The 16,297-nt window shown below is 42.7% G+C and overlaps 2 protein-coding genes across 5 annotated transcripts; one reads left to right on the plus strand and one right to left on the minus strand.

The window, feature by feature from the left end:
• Nucleotides 1–268: 268 nt before the first annotated feature.
• LOC115403198 (uncharacterized) lies at nucleotides 269–15,602 on the minus strand. Its single transcript, XM_030112042.1, has 2 exons — nucleotides 15,591–15,602; nucleotides 269–2,977 (listed from the first exon to the last, which is right to left on the minus strand). The coding sequence occupies exon 2, from the start codon at nucleotides 1,647–1,649 to the stop codon at nucleotides 870–872; it is 780 nt and encodes a 259-aa protein (XP_029967902.1). The 5' UTR covers nucleotides 1,650–2,977; nucleotides 15,591–15,602; the 3' UTR covers nucleotides 269–869.
• Nucleotides 7,705–14,677, plus strand: LOC115403224 (phospholipase A and acyltransferase 3-like). 4 transcript variants are annotated; one of them, XM_030112082.1, is made up of 6 exons: nucleotides 7,761–7,792; nucleotides 8,570–8,730; nucleotides 12,460–12,532; nucleotides 12,716–12,821; nucleotides 13,211–13,479; nucleotides 14,198–14,677. In XM_030112082.1, the coding sequence occupies exons 3-6, from the start codon at nucleotides 12,518–12,520 to the stop codon at nucleotides 14,321–14,323; spliced, it is 516 nt and encodes a 171-aa protein (XP_029967942.1). In that variant the 5' UTR covers nucleotides 7,761–7,792; nucleotides 8,570–8,730; nucleotides 12,460–12,517; the 3' UTR covers nucleotides 14,324–14,677. The 4 variants fall into 4 exon arrangements, with proteins under 4 accessions (XP_029967935.1, XP_029967942.1, XP_029967950.1 ...); XM_030112090.1 differs by having other exon boundaries at nucleotides 7,777–7,792; nucleotides 8,570–8,677; XM_030112075.1 differs by lacking the exon at nucleotides 8,570–8,730 and having other exon boundaries at nucleotides 7,705–7,792.
• Nucleotides 15,603–16,297: the final 695 nt, after the last annotated feature.

The raw sequence follows: 16,297 nt of genomic DNA on the forward strand, positions 1-16,297 counted from the left end.
TTTATTTTTGAAATTAATTTAGTAATTTATTTATTTATTTTCTTTAACCTGTCCTGTCCAGCATCGAAGCAGCAGAATGGAGGTCTGGCTGCTGTTGTGTGACCAACAGATTTGCTCCTCCAAGAGGAGCTTATTGCGGTGGGGTTGCTTTTTCGGTCTCAGCATTACGTCACGCCATTACATCGTTGAGAACAGAAGTGACTGTAACACGGAGACCAAATGACAGTTATGGACTTAGACTTAGACTTCCTTTATTTGTCATTTCACACTACACAGCAGTGCACTGAGGAATGACATTTTGTTGCATTTGGCTTCCTCAGTTTTTAACAACACTAGATAAATAAAAATAGAGAATGCTTTAGTATCAAAAAATAAATAGAGTCGAAAACAGGTATGAAGACAGGGATATGCACATGATTGATTAACACTACCAGTTAAAAATTATCTATGACTAGTTAATGAAATTTTTACAAAAAGTAAACAATATTGCTCTGTTAAATGAGAAAGATCAGTCTTTAACTAAAAACAATGAAATATTGCACAGAGCCCAGGGAAGCGGTGATATGAGTGGCACAAATAGGCTATTACATGAATGTTGCACCAACAGTGTCCAGTCTGATGGCCAGGGGGAAGAAGCTATTGATAAATCTGGTTGTCTTCTGCCGTACGCCAGCAGGGAGAACAGTCCATGGTGAGGGTGGGAGGATTCCGAGGAGATCCGATGCGCTCTGGCTAAGCAGCGTCTGTGTGAAATGTCCTGAATGGAGGGGAGTGGTGAGCCGATGATCTTCTCTGCCGTCCTCACCACTCTCTGCAGAGATTTCCAGTCTGCAGCCTTCAGCTCCCGGACCAGACAGAGATGCCGCTGGTCAGCAGGCTCTCAATGGTCCCTCTGTAGAAAGTGGAGAGGATGGGAGAGGGGAGGGAGGCTCTCTTAGTCGGCACAGGAAGCGCAGGCGTTGCTGTGCTTTCCTGGCCTGAGATGTAATGTGAAGAGACCAGCTGAGGTTGTCTGTGATGTGCACCCCCAGGAACTTGATGTTCTCGACAACTTCCACTGCTGTGTTGTTGATGAGTAGTGGTGTGTGGCTGGGCCGAGATCTCCTGAAGTCAACAATGATCTCCTTTGTTTTGCTGATGTTCAGAAACAGGTTGTTCACCTCGCACCAGTCCTCCAGGTGTCTCACCTCCTCCCTGTCGTCCGCATACTTCAGGATATGGTTGGTGCTGAATTTGGGACGACAGTCATGAGGCATCAGGGTGAACAGCAGGGAGCTCAGGACGCAGTCCTGTGGGGAGCCAGTGCTCAAGGAGATGACATTGAAGATGTTGCTGCCCACCCGTACAGACTGGGTTCTGTTGGTGAGGAAGTCCAGCAGCTGGTTACACAGGGGGGTTCTAAAGTCCAGGGGAGCCAGTTTGTGAACCAGACGCTGGGGGATGATGGTGTAGAATGCTGAACTGAAGTCCAGGAATAGCATTCGCACATGAGTGTTTCTCTTCTCCAGTTGCTCCAGGCTGACGTGGAGGGCAGAGGAGATGGCATCCTCTGTGGAGCGGTTAGGCCGGTATGCAAACTGGAACAGGTCAAATGATGGAGGGAGTTTAGAAATGATGAAGTCCTTAATCACCCTTTCGAAGCACTTCATGAAGATGGAAGTGAGTGCAACGGGGCGAAAGTCGTTCAGACAGAAGACAGCAGGTTTCTTTGGCACTGGGTTGATGGTGGAAGACTTGAAACATGGGGGGACAACAGCCTGGTCCAGTGAGGTGTTGAAGATGTCAGTGAGTACCCGGGCCAGCTGATCAGCACATTCCCCTGACCACTCGTCCAGGGATGTTATCAGGGCCTGCCGCTTTTCGCACTTTCACTTTCCCCAGGGTTATCAAAACAGCCTGGAATTCAAGTCTCAGTGCCTGCTCATTGGAGAGGGGGATGGCTTTCCTCGCAGGGGTGTGGTTGAGGGCTTCAAACCTTCCGAAGAAGTTATTGAGCTCATTGAGGAAGCCGATGCCCCTTGTAGAGGGGGAGATGTTGTTTTGTAGTCAGTGACAGTCCTGATGCCCTGCCACAGCTGTCTGGTGTTACTCAGGTCATGGAAGAAGCCCTGGATCTTCTGGCTGCGGGTGCGCTTTGCTACCCTGATGGCACGATTCAGATCGACTCTTGCTGATCTAAGTGCCACCGTGTCACCTGACTTGAATGCAGTATATACACAGTTATGCTGTGGAGGAAATGTTTTTTTGTGTTTTTTTCCTTTCTCTGTCCACCTTCATGGTTTGTTAAGACGGAATGTCTGTAAGAATACGAGGGTGGACCTAAATGAAACCGTAATTTGGTTGTAATTTTTTATTTCTTATATTTCAACAGTGGTGTAACACAAGTAGTTCCTGTACTCAAGAGACCAAGATTGTCACTGGCAGACACTGGCTCAGCCTCATGCCGCCCGGACCCTGACAAACAAATTTGCAGAGATAAAAGCCAGGAAGGTGCAGCTGTAAGATAAGCAGAGACAGGCAGAGCTGTTGTGTATTTAAATGATAAAGAGCTTTTAATCTGTTGTTCTGGTGTGCCGTCACCACATTGTGTTAGGAAACTGAGCTGTAATGCTCATCGTCTTTTCTTTTTTCTTCTCTTTTTTTTCCACACAAGAGCATTTTGTAATGACTGACAGATATTTGACTTTTATTGGCATTTTTTTTTTTTTTTTTACCTTCATCTGAGAGTATTTTTCTTTGACTGAAAAATGTATAATTTCTGGCATTGGGGGCACATGTAAGAATTCTGCATGAGGGCCCAGTGCTAAATACGCCACTGTATATAGCGTATACTCACCTCATGTATATGTGCTTTTATGTTTGTCACAGTTTCACACTGAAGTTCAGTAAACCACCAATACAAGTCCCGGCTTCCCTGGTGTTATTGAGCCCTGTGTTTAATTAACTGGGTAACCCATCCACTGGTGAGACCAGTACACTCCTCTTGTTAACATGCTTTTTTAAATTATTTTATTGATTTTGACTACTGATACGTGATATTGCTGGACCTGACAGGGGGACAGAAAAACAGGTGAATAGCCAGAAAATGAAAGAAACAAACAAGTGAGCAGAAAAGCAAACAACAGCAAAAAAAAAAAAAAAAAAAAAGGAGTGAAGAGAAGGAAGAAAGTGCAACGATATGATGGTCTTTTAATTAATATTGACACTCTGGACCAGGGGTCGGCAACCCTTGGCACGCGTGCCACGGGTGGCACGCCTGGCATTTACACTCGGTACGTGTACATGCGCCCCATATAATGACTGATAGGGGGAACGGATGTGTCATAAACACCCGAATGGATCGGTTTCACTCGAAGCGGATTGTATTTCGGAGCCAATTGTACGAGGTGGTGTACACGATTGATAATTCGCTCCGTGTCTCACATAAACGCCGCCTAACAGCGGAGCAGAAAAAACCGGGGCATTATTTGTTCCGCATGCGTTCCCTCGTACGTAGTGACATGATGACGCATGCAGTAAACAGGAAGCAGGACGGTCAAGTAGAAGAACACGAAGGTGAGCTGAAAAACACAGAGAAAAAACACCGGAGAGGCGAGATGGAAGCAAATCGCGCAAAAGCGAGTTGTTCAAAGAGCTCCATAGCAGAATACGAGCAATCGCGCCGCCGGTGTTATGCGTTAACTGGTTCCCGTGTTAACGAGTGACGGCGGAATTCTGTGTAAATGCATGTTGACAACACCAGTTGTTAAAGTAAGACTCACAAAAGACTCTAAACGTATACATTCACTGTAACTGTCAATAACCGACGTTCGCCAGAACGACCACAAGTCTCAGCCATCTATTGGTCACAAGTTAACACGGGCACCAGTCAATTTGAAACATCAGCAGGCAGAGCACAAAGCACAAAGTTTATGAAAGCACTTTTGGAGTTAATAACAGAAAAATCTTTAAAGATATGATTGTATGTGCTTTATCAAAATGGAATAAATTTCCAGGTATGTTGGAAATCTTTTTGTATTTTGTGTTAACTTGCGTTTTAGTTGATAATGGCACACACATTGATGAGAAAATTTTAAGCTGGCAGTCCATGACAAAAAGGTTGCTGACCCTTGCTCTAGACGACCGGCTACTGCACCTGCGTAAAGATATGTCAGCATCCTACTGACATTTGTTGGAGAATATAGCTGGTAGTGAACTAGGGTGTGCAAACTGAGAATCCAGGTATGAAATTACACAAGAGCATCAGGAGAGGCCTGCCACAGATAGCCATTAATCTGACCCACCACAAGAAAACAAGGTAACCAAGTAAACAAGTCCACATGCAGAATATGAAAAGGATTAAAAATCAATGTGATCATGCAAATGTGACAGTGATCATGCATATACGACCTCTGTCCCCTGAGAAGACCAGAAGCAGGCAAGAGAGGCCCTCAGCAGGGCCCTTTGGTGGCCATCCCAGAGCCTGGATCCAAGCCACTCCCACAGGCAGACGCCCACGCACCGGTCCAGAAGGGGGCAAAGGAAGGCCCCAGCCGGAGCCCTCAGCGGCCACGGGACCCGGGCCCCAGGGAGCCAAGACCGGCAGGTCCCGCCCCCCCGAGGCACTGGACCCCTAGGCCGGGCAGAGTCAAGAGCCCAAAGCCTAAGAGCCAACCTCACCCACTCAGACAGAGGTGCCATGACCATACCCAGGAGAACCGGACCACACGGGCGGCTACATGCCCCAGGCCAGCACCCTCCCCAGCATTCCAGCCATGCACCCCAAGATCCAGGGTGTCACAACCGCTAAAACCCTCCCGTCCCCGTCCCCTTCCCTGTTCCGTCCCACCTTGTGGGGACCTACCATTGATTTCCATTCATATCTAACCCCTAACTCTTAACTGAAACCTTAACCCAGACCAAAACAACCCTAAAGAAATGTTTTTACACTTTTACTTTTTTCAGTAACAACAACATGGCCAAGAAAACACTACTTTCTCTCATGGGGACCCAAATGAGGTCCCACAAATGACATTTCTTTTGGTTTTCCTGTGGTTGTGGGGACATTAAGTTCCCGACAGTTCTGAATTTGGAACTTTGTTCACAACATTAAAGGTGCCTTAAGGAGTTTGCACGTTTTATGCGAAACAGCGCCCCCTGCAGGCCTTGGGCGTAACGCAGCTTAGTGAAAAACTCGTCCCTGTGGCTCGCGTGCACGGAAGAGGGGGACTCCGTCTTAACTCGTTTAGAAGCGCTCAAGTAAGATTTAAGTTTCTTTTACCTGGTGGAGTCTGTGCTGGAGCTGTGGCAGTGCTGGAAGCCAGTCTTTTCTTACTTTCTGGAAGATCCTGCTCAGTTGTTGCTCACTAAGCATCTGGCAGAGTAATGGCGGACATAATGAAACCTAACCAGCCGGAGCGTGCATTACGTCATTCCTTTCAAATTCTCCCCCCCAAAAAAACTGGTGCCGCACGGCACTGCAACTTTCAAGTGACAATTTAGCGCTGTTAGAGGTACTTGCAATGAATATGTCAGGGCACATTGTACACATCATTAAAAATGTGTAACATATTTATGGTGGAAAATAAGTATTTTTAAGGTTGTAAAACTCCTTAATGCACCTTTAAGTTAAACAACTACATGTAGTTAAATTTTACATTCAAACCCGGTTTTCTATTGCTTTTGTAGACAAGTGTTTCTTTTTTTCATTACACAAACTTGGTACATGCAAAACATCGGTTTTAAATTTCTGCTAATGTTCGATGTGGCGCTGCTTTGTTTTAATCTTTTTACTGTAAATAGAACCAGTCAGTGAAGTTCTGCCTCAGTTTTTCGAGCTCTCACAGAGAAAACATCTCAGTTCAACTCGATAATCAGAGCGAGAGATGGAATGTTCTATCTGAGCGTGATATTTTCTGAATTTCATGAGATGTAATGTTGTTATCCAAATGTTTCTGGATCAAATTAACAGGATCTCTTTGACGATTTTCAGAAAAACGAGCTCAGCTTCATCATCAGTGTGAGTGATTAAGCATTTACAATTAAATTTGATGGATAAATTCCTTATTACTTTTCTTACTTCTGAATTTCAACTACTAGATCAATGAACAAGGCACGAAGCGTTCAAAAACACTGTGCTCACCCAGCCACTCACAAATCCACACTAGAGACCCTCCTATAAATCCTTCACAGCACAACTTAAATAATCATTTGATCTTCATCATGATGTCTTCATAGTGCTCTTTTGAAACAACCAGGAAGCATCAGGCTCGTCTCCTCAGCTTCTCTCATCCCACTGTCCTCCACACTGACCTCTGTGACCTCTGCATGCGTCCCATCCTCTGCTCCACCTCTGACTGCTCCCTCCAAGCTCTCCACACTCCAGCACTCTCTGACACACTCCAGCAGGAGATGTGGAGACTCCTCCAGGTTCGGGGCCTTGCTGGCTCCCAGCAGAGATGAACCCAAACATTCCTGCTCAGGACCACAGATGGATTTCCACTGTCGTCTGCAAAAACCAAAGAATATGTGTAGACCTGAAGTGATGGTGCATGCCACCAGAGCCTGCTCTTATTTACCAGCAGGCTCCTACTGCAGAGTGCTTTTTCACCTCCAGCTCTTCTCATGGATGCTGCCTCACCTGTGGAAAGTGAAGCTGTACTGCCCTGTGTGCAGATAGCGGCTCACGGGTGCTGGCATACACAAGAGAGCTGCAAAGTCTGAGATGTTGACAGTTATTACTTTATAGGTCAGATTCTGAGATGTAACTCAGGTGGTTGCAGAATAAACTCCATCTCCTCTACTGAGACCAAGGTAGACCAACTGAATATGGCTGACAGGCTGGATTTCAGACTGATCCGGTCTCAGAAGAGAGACAGAGTGACACCAGAGTGAGATATGTTTGGTATCCGAGCAGACTGATCATTAGCTGTGTTAACTGATGATTTGTGTCTCTGTTGCTGTTTTTTTTGATAGTTTGAAACAATTATAGCACAAATTTTCAATGACATTTTTATATATTTTTTTAATTGTGTTGTATCTAGTTGTCATAAAATAGTTTATAACCCTTATTCTGTTGTACAGAGTGAGCACCAACGTCTCTTTGTGTCATACCCCAGTAATATATTTGTATTTTTCAATAAATCTGCCCTTTATTTCAGCAGCAATGCTTTCGGGTTGTTTTTCACATAAATATCTGTAGAAAAGTCACACAGACACAGACTTTTGTGAAGTCAAGCTAAAAACAACATATAGGGAACTCGTATTCAAAACCATTTCATAATTGATCAAACTGGTCTTCTTGTTTGAAAGAGTATCATCACAGTTAGAAAAGCTTAAAAAATGCTTAAATAACTTTGTGAATAGCAAATACATAAAAGCTGTTTTATTGCAGGTCTGACCAGTCAACAATATATTTATGACAAACCACTCCTACTTTACACCAAAGTTAGATGTATCTCAAAGTTCAACAACAGCTCCTCAAACAATCCTCACCAGATATTAGTGGTGTCAGCTGGGATCGAACCAGCGACCTTCTGAACCAAACCTTCCAACAGCAACAACCCGCAATTCACACGTTTTGCCTCAAATTTATTTGAATTTAAATATGAAAGTGAACCTAAGTCGATGAGAAAGGCACGCAAAGTTGAAAGAAGCTCTGTTTCCTCCTCCTTCTTCCTTTGACCCCTCCCCCCACCACATGCAGACTACTGATAGTCTCTTTTCCACATAAGTTGCACCTCGATATGAACGTGAGCTCATGCGCAGCAGCGTACAGACACGTTCCTCAAACAAGGTCTGATACCCAGAAAAGGTAAGGCACTTTGAAACTCTGCTGTGAATGTGGTGAAACTGTGTTCTCCAGGACAGCTGTGGATTTCAGCTGATTATTCTAAAGATGTTAAACATTCATCAAAACACTGTGTCTGATTTGTGAAACCTTCTTTGGATTTGTGAAAATAAAAATGGAGCATGTTGACTGTATTTTTTAAAAGAAGACCACGTTGGATATGAAGGACCCAAACTAACATAATTAAAGATAAAAACAGAAATATTCAAATGGGTCAATATATAAATTTATGTGCCAATAAATCATACAAAGTATTTTTTTTCATGAGAAAAACTATAAAATGTGACTGAAAGTATATATTTATTTTGTCATTTTCGCTTCAGTCTATTTATTTGGTGATTTTTAAAATTTCTTTCCTCATTGATTTTGATGCCTGTATTTATTTCTGTATTGTTTTATTTTCACTTTTCTCTCAATTATTGTTTTTGTATTTTATCTTCATCTGACATTTTATTCATTGATTTATTTGTTTACTTTTTTTTTTAAACTAACTGTCACATTTACATATTTATTATTTCAAGTTTTGGATTTTCTTCCTCTAGTTTTTTCCCCCACACATAATTTCTTTCTGCGTCAATATGTAAATGAGGGGGCGGGGTTTGGGGTCAGCTTCTTGCCCATTGGCTAATCAACTGTAACATGATCTACGCTGTTGTCATACTGGTGTGTAGGTACCATGACGCATATGACTCAGCAAACAGCTTCTCCTGGACTTTTTTCTCATGTGTTCCTTGAGTTCAGGGAGGAACAGCCTGTGAACACAGAGAAGCTGGACTGTGGCCTTCTTTAGGCTGCTGCACTAAAGGGGACAGCAGGCTAATGCGGTCTCGTCTCCCTCCTACGACGCTTGTAAGAGAAACAGACATGTCAATCCGTGGCTGTAGACCGTGTCACATCGTCAGGTGAGACGATGTGACAGACGTGCACAAAGCTCTGACTGCAGGAAATAACCCCATGTGCTGTTTACATGAGCTACGATCAGATCAAAACCCAACTACACCACCCCATCCGCTCTGATCAAGGTTTCAATCGGATGGTGCAAATGTGATCAGATTGAAGTGTTTATATGGTGCAAATTTAATCAGGTCTGCATTTAACATGAATAATTTTGGTCCATGTAACCACAGCTCATGTTTGTGGACTGAGGTTTCTAACTGTAGCGCCCCCTAGGTGATCTGACCAAATAGTGGAGTGCGCTCCCGAGTTCTTTAAAATAATGAATCTTCTTGTATCCTATGGTTACTTAATACTCTTTCAGATACACTTAAATTTCCCCAAATTATGAATAATCGGCCAAATAACACCTTTTCACACACAATAATGACACAATAATTGAACTGTCAAGTATTTACTAAAATAATGGAAAGTATTAGAAAAATTAAAGTCAAACAAAATACAATCAGCCCCAAATTAAATGTTTTCAAACACTTAAATGTCTCTTTTCTCAGTTTTTTCCATGAAGGAATCACTCCAACCAAACAGAGTTCAATGACCACACAAAGAAATCACTATCAGTTTCCAAATCAAAGAAAAAAATAAATCTACTGTCCGTTATATTGAAATCAAAACCAACCACTCTGAAATGTGGGTACCCAGTAAATTAACTCACGTTGCAGGCCTGAAGAAAATAACTTGAGTGCGGTGCAGCCGAGAAAAAAGAAAAACACGGCTGGATTGCGCTTCAGCGCGATGCAGAAAAAAGAAAAAAGATCGACTTAACGCTACAGTCAAGATGGCGTCCTTCCGCGCTGCAGCGCGACTCCAAACACAACGAGGGAGGACCGTCCTCGGTGCGATACTGTGTGCAGACGCTTAAGGCAGTCCTCGTCGCCCGTAGACTCACGGTTCACAGCTGGAGAGGCAGGACAACACGCTAAACGATCCGCCGAGCAGGCGAACCTCCATGAGTCCAACCAGTGGCGCCGAGCCCCTCATTTTGACTGGCCCGTAGCTGCCAGCACGAAGAGTCTTCACACGGTCCTCCCGACTCAGGAACAACCACTCTCATTCACCATAAACATCCGTGTGCGAGTAACTTGTTGTTTCTCGGCGGACATCTACAGAAAGCTCAAAAGTTCGGTGTTTTACCGACTTTTCTTCCCCTTCCACGGCCACGCATCTCCAGGCCGTCCTTGCCTCGTGTCCTCCTCTCCCTTCTCTTCCTGTTTCACTTCCTGACTCCACCCATCTCACCTCTCAACTCGTTCAATTAGTCAATAAAATAATAAAAACAAAACATAATCATGGACATTCAGTGGTCATTTTTGCAAACAGTTTTAAATATATTTTTACACAAACACATGAACATTTTAAATGACATTTTTCATTGAAAACAATAACCAAAATCATCTCTCTTGCTCTTATTTTTTTTTTTAAACAAATTAACTTCATCACTTCTTCACATCAATAAATTTTAACTCTTTCAACCCATAGACTTTTAACTACATTTTTAAATTACTTAATGCACATTTTGGATAACATGAACTAAAATCCAAACCGGGTTACATAACATACATGTTACATGTGTTACATGTGTGTTATACCAAGCCCTGACCTGCCTCTGAATTCTTCAGGGGTATCAGTGTTGTTAAGGAGGCTCCCATGGTTGAGATCAATATTATGTGACAGAAAAACATTTCACTCTGAGAAAACATTTTGACACAATTCCTCCTCTCTTTGGAATGTATGAACACAGTAATTAATTTTTGCACATTAATGTTGTTGGAAAATATTTGAGGAAATTAAGTGAAGCAACTGAAATAATGTGTAAACTGGCTGACAACCAGAAAACACCAACATTGGTGGTGAATTACAAAATGTACAGATCTGGGTCTCTACTGCAGAAAGATCCAAAAGGCATAAAAAACTGGACGAGTCATAATTTTCTCCTCCTAAATTCAAATAAAACAGAATTAATTTTATTTGGCCCAAAACACCTGAGAGAAAAATTATCTAATTAAATACCAACCCTAGATGGTGTTGCTCTAACTCCCAGTAACACTGTGAGGAACCTGGGAGTGATCTTTGACCAAGACTTATCCTTCAACTCCCACATTAAACAGGTCTGCAGGACCTCCTTCTTTCACCTGCGTAATATTTCTAAAATCAGGAACATGCTGACTCAAAGCAATGCTGAGAAATTAATCCATGCATTTGTTACCTACAGAGTAGACTGCTGTAATTCCTTGTTATCAGGGGCCCCAATAACTGCCTAAAAAGTCTCCAACTCGTTCAAAACGCTGCAGCAAGAGTTCTCTCAAGAACCAGCAGGAGAGATCATATCACCCCAATATTAGCTTCCCTTCACTGGCTTCCTGTTAAATCTAGAATAGAATTCAAATTCCTGAAGTCTTGAACTAATAATATTCTAATAATATTATTAGAATATCTTAATAATGCGTTTAATAGACATCTATAAGACGAGTGGTTTCTGTAAGGGATTTAAATTTGGAACAAAAGTAAACGTCTAGCAAACGTCTAAATTTATACAATAGACGTTCATTAGCGGTTATTTAAACTTCAAAGATCAAAAGAGGCATATACATTTGGTGTATAAATGAACGTCTGATAAATGTCTAAGTTTAGACGTCTACAAATTGACGTATATTAATGGTTATTTAAACATCTAAGATGAGACGAGGCGTACAGACGCAGACGGCAAAAAGACGGCTAATGCTTAGACGTCTAAAAGACGTCTGAGCCAGTGTTGCCAACTGCCCAGTAAGAAAAGTCGCTATTGGCTGTCCTAAAAGTCGCCAGAAGTCGCTAGATGACATCATCACCTAATGTGCATAATTGGCAATTTGCATGTAATTGTAATGGATGCTGTAGGAGAGAGGAATAACATCGTGGGTGAAGCAAAAAGTGAGCTAATAACACCCTCAATATGTTTAGAATACAAATGAACTGACAAAAGTGTGACAGTGAAGAAACATTTAACATGTCCATTCCGCTCTCTGACCCAGGATGGGAGCAGCGCCGGATTTGCGCACACTCTATTCATTTAAAGTGTGGAGGCGGAGCGGTGTGGGTCTGCTCTCTGCTCTGACTGCAGCAGGGAGCGCTGCGTGACACTGACCGCTTGTGAGTGCTTTGGGACGGGGGAGGGGCTCACGGCAGCACCCGCTGCTCATTGAGGACAGCAACGAGACGTCCTGAGCACCAGAAAAAGTCTCTAAATTTGTCGCTAGTTGCTTCTTTTTGAAAAAAAAGTCCCTAGAGGGGTCTGAAAACTCACTAAATATGGCGACAAAGTCGCTAAGTTGGCAACACTGGTCTAAGCGTAGACGGCTAAAAAACTTTAATTTTTAGACTGCTGGTAGACCAATTTTAGACTAGACGTCTAAGAAACATTTAGATGTCTTTTAGACCAAAAAATGCTCAGTGTGTACCAAGCCCTGACCTGCCTCTGAATTCTTCAGGGGTATCAGTGTTGTTAAGGAGGTTCCCTGGGTTGAGATCAATATTATGTGACAGGAAAACTTTTCATTCTCAGAAAGGATTTTGACACAATCCCTCTCTCTTTAGAATGTATGAACACAGTAATTCATTTTTGCACATTGAATTTTTTTGGAAAATATTTGAGGAAATTAAGTGAAGCAACTGACATAATCTAATATTTGTTTTTGCAGGGACTGAAAGTCATCGAGTCAGTCAAGTATAAAGTTTACAGAACAAAATAAAGACAAAATGGCCCCAACACTGGTGAGGAGATCACTCTTATTTTTTACATCTTATAACTTCATTGTTTTGTTGCACTTTGGAGCTGTAAGTGGTTCTATAATCAGTGAAAAACTCCTGTATTCCTATGTTGGTCCTATGTAGAAGTTGGTGCCAAACAAAGTGTTGCAAAGCCCAACAATCTGTTTTGTCTTTCATTCCAAGCAGAACCAGAATCCACAGCCTGGGGACCTGATTGAGTTCTTTCGAATCGCCTATCAGCACTGGGCCGTGTATGTTGGCGGTGGTTACGTTGTTCACTTGACAGGAGCCTGTGAGTCCCAAATCCAGAATGTGGAACAAAAGACCCTCTATCACACAGTCATTTACTGGCAACACACACACACACACACACACACACACACACACACACACACACACACACACACACACACACACACACACACACCAGTTCCCCTAAATGACTCACTATACACAACTATGAATTTCACTTTTACAACGATCAAAACGTTTTTTCACCAAACATAACTTCATACGCAAAACATCTGCCCTCTACCTCTGGTGTGGGGGTCCACACCCTTTAATTTCCTTTACATGATTTGTCATCTTAAACTGCTCAAAATGCAAAATATCCCTCAGTGTTTCCTCAATAGAAGAATAAACGATTTTTTAATTCAGTCTTTCCATCATATTTGTCCCCAGCTGATGGCCCGGGTTCCAGTTCCAACAGTTTTTCATCTGCTCCGAATAAGAAGGCCCTGGTGAAGAAAGAGAAGCTGCAGGACGTAGCTGGAACAGACGACTGGACAGTCAACAACATCCTGGACAAGACGTCCAGGCCCCGGCCGGTGGATGACATTGTGAAAGATGCCTGTGCTCTGGTGGGCAAAGAGATGTCGTACCACGTCTCCAAGAGCAACTGTGAACATTTTGCCACTAAGCTGCGCTACGGCAGACCACTGTCCCTGCAGGTAGGAAATGATGAAACAGTTACTTATGTTGGACACAGATTGGCCTGTTGGAGCTGGTTTGTCTGAGTGGAGAGATAAAATTTTTTTCCGGAAGAAATATACCTTGTTGAACTTGTTAAAAATAAAATATTGCTTTAGATGTAAAATTCCTCCCAAGAACCAGTCTCTGTGTCCGGGGATCGGGTTGCCGGGTATCCTGCTGTCAGCTGCCACCCGATCAACACTGCACCCTAGATGAGCTTCCTTGGGAGGGTGGCTGGGCTTAGAGATAGCTTGAGGAGCTGAGAGTAGAACCACTACTCCTCCACATCGAGAGGAGCCAGCTGAGGTGGCTCAGGCATGTTTAGAATGGCTCCTGGACATCTCCCTGGGGGGGGGGGGGGGGTGTTCCGGGTATGCCCTCCTGGCAGGAAGACCTCGGCTCTCGGCTGGTCTGGAAACGCCTCAGGATCCACCTGAAAGAGCTGGAAGAAGTGTCTGGGGACAGGGAAGACTGGACATCAATGCTCACACTGCTGGGGCCGGGTCGCAGAGCCCCGGATAAGCAGTTGATAATGGATGGATGGATGGAAGTAAAACTCAAAATGTTTGTGGGGGAAAAAAAACAACAGTTTTTCAGACTGTATTATGCATAATGACACTAATTTCTGAATGTTGTGAAGTGAGTTTTCCATGACGTCCTGCATGGTGACTGAAATATGCTTGATTCTCTGTGCAGGCATTGCTGACTTTCGGTGCCATAGGAATCGTTGCGGCAAGCCCGTTGGGATGGGGCGGAGCCGCTGTCATGACTGTGGGTGTCATAGCTTACCGTGTCCTAAAGTGGAGTGGCTCGTTGTCATGAAACAGCTTAAAAGAGGACAAAGCCACACACTGATGCACATCAGCAAAGTGTCACTGATACCACTGCTTGAATAACTTAAAAGTATCTATAATCCAGCAGAAATATTATCATGTTTACCTTCATCTGTCTTTAGCTGGGTGATTTGGGACAAAGTCCTTCTATTCTCAGAGAACAAAGTGAGATTGACAAATACTTTTTTCTATGAAAGTACCTCGTTCAAATGTTTGAGTTTCAATTTCAGATGGTGGCTAATAATGTAATTTAGATTGTGAAAAGTTTTTCTATGTATGAAACCTTCATGTAATAATCATACATATAAAGTATAAATAAAAAGTTGCTGTAGCTCCATGGTGACCCTCCAGTCTTTTTATTCTTTATTTACAGAAATGTCTTTTGCGAACCAGTCTTTTTACACTTCCTCATTGTTTCATGACTCTGAACTGTGCTCACTCTTTTCTCTTTCCTGAATGACTTACAGAGTGCTGTATTGATGATCCTTTTATTACTGTTTTCCCCCTGCTTTACAGAAACATTACTGTTTCAACAACACATCAGAAGTGTAAAACTAACCTGTCTCATGCCTGTCTCACATTCCCTGTTAGTGGAAGATCAACAGATAGTTTTAGTTGAAATTGTTGCATTTGTAATCATTTTAATGAGCAGGTTGCATCTCTATAATTTACATTCATTGTGTTGCTCCCCTCGAGTTGAAAAGACGAGCTCAATGGTATTCTGTATACGGGCGTTTATTGAGCTGTGAAAACTACAATAAAACACATAACAAGATATATAACTGATTTACAATATTTGCCACTCAAGAAGTATAATATGGGCTTCAAAAACGATCATGCAGCCATCACATGAACACAATTAGGAAATAACAGCAACATTATACAAAATAAAATACTTCACACAAAGAAAAACATTTTACCTCATTGGCCCGGTCGAGGGGATCAAAAAACCTTCATGAAACCGCATCATCAGGAAACAAACTCCACAGCTATCCCTCTCTTCTCTCTCTTAGGTGCTCTTCTTCATGCTTTTTCTGCATGCTCTTCTGCATATGAGCATCAACATAAATCCTCCTACTGGGAACTAGGAACTTTAGTTCCACATTTTAATGAACTCTTTAACATTAATCCTAAAATAAGATTCTAACTATTTATTTATTACTGACCTTCAATCATTGTCAAATTATGAAATGAAATTATGAAATTGTGTATTTATTAAACTGCTTCTGCTGGCAGTTACACTCCCACCAAATCACTGGTGATTTCCCTTAATAAACTTAAAATGCAGAAGTAACTTTCATCTTAAATCTCTCTGTTATTTATACAACAACTTAAATTAGTCAGCTTCAAGCAAAGTAACAGTCTTGTGAACAGGCCTTACTAAATAGTTTGGTTTGGTCAGGCGCTTTCCTTTGTCATCAAGGGTAGAGTCACTCATCAGCAGTTGGAGTGTCCTCACACATCCATCTTGACTTGGGTAAACATCAGTGACCTTAGCCAACTTCCACACATTCCTTTGTGCATTGTCATCTTGCACAATCACAATGTCACCAATTCTTGCATTTCGCTGTGTTTTGTGCCACTTTTGTTGCTGTTGCAGGTTCAACAGATACTCTCTTCTCCATCTAGACCAGAACTCATTGGTCAGATATTGCACTCTTCGCCATCTCTTGCGGAGATAAACATCTGCTTTCACAAAGTCTCCAGGCGGTGGCATCACGACTGATGACTTCATCGTAAGTATGTGATTTGGCGTGAGAGGCTGCGGCCCAGTTGGATCGTTGAGTAAGTGTGCTGTTAAAGGCCTGCTGTTTATGATTGCCATTACTTCATAGAAGTAAGTTCGCAAAGAGGAACTATCAAGTCTTTGAGATGACCGGTCCAGAATGGACGTAAGCACACTTCTTATAGTGCGGATCTGTCTTTCCCAGACTCCACCCATATGGCTGGCAGATGGAGGGTT

Source organism: Salarias fasciatus, chromosome 2, assembly GCF_902148845.1.
Source record: "Salarias fasciatus chromosome 2, fSalaFa1.1, whole genome shotgun sequence".
NCBI lineage: Eukaryota > Metazoa > Chordata > Actinopteri > Blenniiformes > Blenniidae > Salarias > Salarias fasciatus.